At 39.7% G+C, this 5,270-nt stretch overlaps 1 protein-coding gene across 1 annotated transcript; it reads left to right on the top strand.

Annotated features, from left to right (window-relative positions):
* Positions 1-2,723: 2,723 nt before the first annotated feature.
* LOC108773432 (uncharacterized protein K02A2.6-like) lies at positions 2,724-3,368 on the top strand. Its single transcript, XM_018539241.1, has one exon. It carries the CDS (start codon positions 2,724-2,726, stop codon positions 3,366-3,368), a length of 645 nt encoding a protein of 214 aa, XP_018394743.1.
* Positions 3,369-5,270: the final 1,902 nt, after the last annotated feature.

Genomic DNA, 5,270 nt, shown 5'->3' with positions numbered 1-5,270 from the left:
TGTGTGTGTTCCATTCGTTATATAACGATTATGAGTCTATTACTTGATATTTTACACACACACACACGGGCGGGTGCAAGGGGGCGGCCTTCGGCCACCTCCCACACCCACACCGTCACAGAGATCTGCCCCGACAGTACTATCATAGCAACAGTACAATCGTAGAAGTCGTGTGCCCCTGTGCAGGAGGGGGGGAGTGAAAGTAACATCGCGTGGAAAGTTTAACGTTTCTGAACAGGGAAAGGTGTAGAATAGTATTTGATATCATACGTATATAGCAGAAATGAAACGTATATTTTAGAACTATGATTGTTAATAATTTTTTAACGAAGGACGAGCGACGGGAATGGTCAATGACCTTGATCTTCTTGAGGGTCACGGTCAAGGTCAAGGTCACTCGGAAGTCATTTGAGGTTGACTGTATAAAGCGAAACATTTACCCAGTAGGTTTCACTACTGTTAAAAATAACGCTTAATATCTCAAAAACTATAAGAGTCCGCCACCTAGTTATTAAGGCAAAGTTGCTCAGAATCATGATCTTAACAACATATATCAAGCTCAGGGTCATCGGAGCTGGCTCCCCTATAGTGCATAATTACCGGACGGAGCATCAAAATTGGTCCACAGAATCAATGATTCAGGCTATTTCGTCGTTATTAATAACAAAATATCCATTGCAAGTGCATATAGTGTTACATTGAATAAAGTTTATTAAAAATTATAATTTTGTATTATATTTCTGTTCTGACAATAAAAAAGTACTTTTCCTTAATGCCATTATGCCCTATTTTCATTAAAACCTTTCCAGAAGTCATTAAACAACACATCCCACTTTGCCCCGTGATTTTCAAATTTCTCAAAATAATACTTTTTCGTAAAAATAAAATTAGGATTATAAAACATATATTTATATTTAAGGAATCAGTTGAATATGTTAGTTTAGGAACCGAATTAGGGTTTTGATACGTTACCATAACTTTTTTTATGCAATATCATTTGGTTTCATAAGTTTTCCCATAGGCAGTCCATTTTGCCCCATGTTCCCCTATATTCTTTTGTTGCATATATACGTAATAATAATGATTTAACATTACTATTATAAACATTTTGTGTCCATGTGTTGTTACGTAGTCGACGGCGATTTCGATTCACTCCTGGGACGAAAATGAATTTCACATTTTACCCATGAATTTGATTTTTCAAAACTTTTCTCATCGCCGGAGAAAATCTGCTACACTACCTCACCTCATTCAGGAGCAGGAAAGCCAATTGAAGCAACTCCTAGATCGTTTTCAAGACGCGTTCGGCGATGTAGCAGGGAAACTCATAGGCCCGTCTGTCAAATTGCATTTGAAACCGGGAACCACCCCAGTATTTTCTAAAGAGAGATTCCGTTTGCGCTTCGTGATGCGTACGCGAGGGAGATTGAATCTAAGCTAACGGCAGGTTTCTATAAAAAGGTGAAATACTCAGAATGGGGGTCCACTACACATGTAGTAACAAAGAAGAACGGAAGACTGCGCATCACAGGAAACTACAAGTCAACGCTTAATCCACGCATCATTATAGATGAGCATCCAATTCTGAAAGCGGAACAGATCTTCAATGAGATGAGAGGCGCAAAGGTTTTCTGTCACCTTGATATCACAGATGCTTACTCACATCTAACTGTTGATGAGGAATTCAGTTACGCGCTCACGCTTAATACACACACACATGGTTTGATCCGACCGACTAGCGCAATGTATAAAGCTGCAAATATTCCAGTCATTTGGCAACGACGTATGGAATCCATTCTCTAAGGCCTCCCCAGGTACGGAATTTTTTTGACGATGTCCTGATTTTCGCAGACAATTTTGTAAAATTAATGGTAGTCTTGGAGGAAGCGCTGGAAAAAATGCGCTCACATGGTTTGCAGCTCAACCGGGCAAAATGTATCTTTGCGGCATCTGTGGAGTTTCTGGGCTACAAGATCGACGCGCAAGGTGTACACAAGGCTGATAAACACATTGAGGCTATTCGAGATGCGCCGAAATCTTCAACCCGAGAAGATCTCTATTTCTTGGGAAAGCCATGTACTATAATGCATTCATCCCAAGCCTTGCAACGAAAGCCCGACCTCTTCGGAATATGTTTCTTCAGGAGCCTTTGTGATGGACACCTGTTGCAGAGGAAGCTTTCAAGGACATAAAGAAAAGTACATTAGTATCTCCTCAAGTCTTGATGCCTTACGATCCATCGCTGCCTCTACTCTTGGCCGATCATGACCGACCAGTAAAACAGGTCTAGGGGCTGTATTATCTCACCGATTGAGCAACAGTCAAGAGCGACAAATCGCATACGCTAGTCGTACGATGACGGCGACAGAACAGAAATACCCCCAAATCGATAAGGAGGCGCTCGCCATTGTCTGGGCAGCACAGAAATTTTTTCATTACGTCTACGCGCACCACTGGACTCTGATCACGGATCATAAGCCATTAACTCAAATTCTTCATCCAGAAAAGTCTCTGCCGATTCTGTGTATCAGCAGGATGGCTAACTACGCGGACTACCTCGCACACTTTGATTTTAACGTGATTTTCAAACCCATAAAAGAGAATACAAACGCCGATTATTGCTCAAGAGTTCCATTACCGTCGACGATACCATAAATGCTATCCAATTTGCTTCGTTACAAAAGGAAAAAAAGGTTGAAAGAGATAGATTCGATTGCTTTATCATGAACCAAATTGAACAATTGCCGATGGATGCAAAACGAATTGCACAGGAAACCAGGAAAGATCCCGAACTGGGGAAAATCGTCAAGTTATTGGAAGCAGCGCAGAGTCTCGAACGCACCGGTTACCGATCCCCAGAGTCAACCTACAAATTGGCTTCTGATTGCTTGATATTCGAGCACCGTGTGGTAATACCATTGTCACTGCGAGAAGCAATACTTAGAGATCTTCACACCGCACATCTTGGTATTGTTAAGATAAAGAGCATGGCACGCTCATTTGTCTACTGGCCAGACATTGATGCAGAGATTGAACGTACAGCGAAAGCGTGTGAAGAATGCACTAGACATGCACACGCTCCCCCAAAATTTCGCCAACATCATTGGGGCTACCCTAGAGGTCCCTGGGAACGCATCCACATTGATTACGCAGGTCCCGTGGCGGGAATGATGCTACTGATCATCTCTGATGCATTCAGCAAATGGTTGGAAGTCAAGGTGACCAGTTCGATGACTGCGTCAGCGACAATCGCCATACTCGATGAGCTATTCACGTCCTACGATATTCCTTCAATTGTGGTCTCAGACAATGGGACACAATTCACGACGACTTTCAGTCCTTCGAGTGAGTGGCGTCAAGTACCATAAATTAACGGCGCCATATCACCCTTCCACCAACGGGCAAGCCGAGCAGAGTGTGGAGACAGTGAACGCCCTTCGCGCTATGAGAACCTCGCGAAGCACTCTGCAAGAGAACCTGAATAAGTTTCTCCGCCATTATCGGATCACACCTCATATGGCCACGGGATCGTCGCCCTCTCAGCTTTTCCTGAGCCGAACGCTGCGAACATTCGATTTGGTGCGATCTGAAGATGTATTTACAATAGTTACTCAAAAATAGAATGCACAATTTGTTCCCAGGGTTGGGAAGTAACGTGTTACTTGTAACGACGTTACTTTTTTTTAGTAACGCCGTTACCTTTTTTTATTAGTAACGAAAAAGTAACGACGTTATATTTTCTTTAGTACACTTTGATAGGTCACGGCCGTCATGGTCAATAAGGTTAGTAAATTTCGGATCGTAGTGAAATAGCCCAATGGCATAACTTGTTTTGGAAAAATTCCTAGGGTCAGTTCACATCTAGTGACTTATTTACATTATTCGCGTTAGGATTCCCTGTGGCACTTGATGGGCCTTCTACAATAAGCCGTAAGTCACAAATATGAAGTCATGAGCTAGAAATGGACCAATCACAGTCGTCAATTTTTAGTTTCTTACTTCCGATTTATGACTTATGGCTTATTGTAGAAGGCCCATGAGTGGGAAATTCCTATTGGGAATCTGAACACACTCATAGATATGCCTGTTTGACCAAAAAGTACCGAGACGCATTTCACTGAAATGCATGTCGAAAACATGGCTATTGTAGGACTGTGACCACTGAACTATATAATTCAGTGACTGTGACAGATTTCTTAACCTGAATAGTCGTCAACTTTAACACTTAATATCTCGTAGGGCAGAGCGACACTTTTTTCTGCCAGATTCTTTCGTTTCGTGCAAAAACGCGTCTAATAGCGCATTTCACTGGCAGAGCTAGTGCGCACTCAGTGTACTTTAATGCCTTTGTACACAAATCGACATAGAAATATATGTTTAATAAAAATAAAAAAATGATTAAAACCATAAAATCTTTAATACATTTTATTATGTTATTTGACAAAATACACAATAAACATTTTATCAATTGAGATATCTTACTTTAATATCAGATTAGAGTAGTGTATAACGACTTTAATGTGCACTGAGTGCGCACTAGCTCTACCAGAGAAATGCGCTATAACTTCATCAAAATCGGTGAATAGGCCTTGTCTATTGCATAATTACAAAAAAATGTAACGAAAAGTAACGATTTTTTATCGTTACTTTTAAGTAACGGTAACGCGTTATTTTTTAGAATCGGTAACGAGTAACGGTAACGAGTTACTTTTTACCGCAAATAACGGTAACAGTAACGCGTTACATTTAAAAAGTAACTTTCCCAACCCTGTTTGTTCCAGCATTTCGTTCATTTAAACCAACTCAAATTATATATATTAAATATATAAATAAAGAACTCTTAGTATTGAGAGAAAAAATATAATAAACAGGTAAAAGGCTAATAAGAGTCAAACATGTAAAATTGAAAATTGTATTAACACAAATATATTGACTTAACTATAGTATTGTATATAAAAAATTAACATAAAAATTAAACATTAATAAAATATGTAATGTGTTGAATAATAAACAACCATATTATTATTATAATAAAAAGCGCATTACATGTTTTGGCCACGAGTTTTGGCCATCATCAAATGTACAAAATTTAAATACGAAGAAACACATTATAGCGCAGACTAGAGACGGTTTTTAGTTAAGAATTAATAAAAAATGTACAAAAAACATAAAACTAACAGAAAAATTGAGTAACTGTTCTGAGAAACCTGGATACTCGTTAAGCGATTGGATAACTCCTATGGGCTCTCCATTGTCTCCCATTGTTGCAC

The sequence above is a fragment of the Cyphomyrmex costatus genome, unplaced genomic scaffold (assembly GCF_001594065.2).
Source record: "Cyphomyrmex costatus isolate MS0001 unplaced genomic scaffold, Ccosl1.0 scaffold208, whole genome shotgun sequence".
In the NCBI taxonomy this organism is placed as follows: Eukaryota; Metazoa; Arthropoda; class Insecta; order Hymenoptera; family Formicidae; genus Cyphomyrmex; species Cyphomyrmex costatus.
The sequence above is the reverse complement of the archived record's forward strand: the minus strand, read 5'-3'. Positions and strand labels throughout refer to the sequence as shown.

Bases quoted from the DNA above. Each gene is read 5' to 3' on its own strand.
- LOC108773432 (XM_018539241.1), top strand. From the start codon at position 2,724: ATGAACCAAATTGAACAATTGCCGATGGATGCAAAACGAATTGCACAG.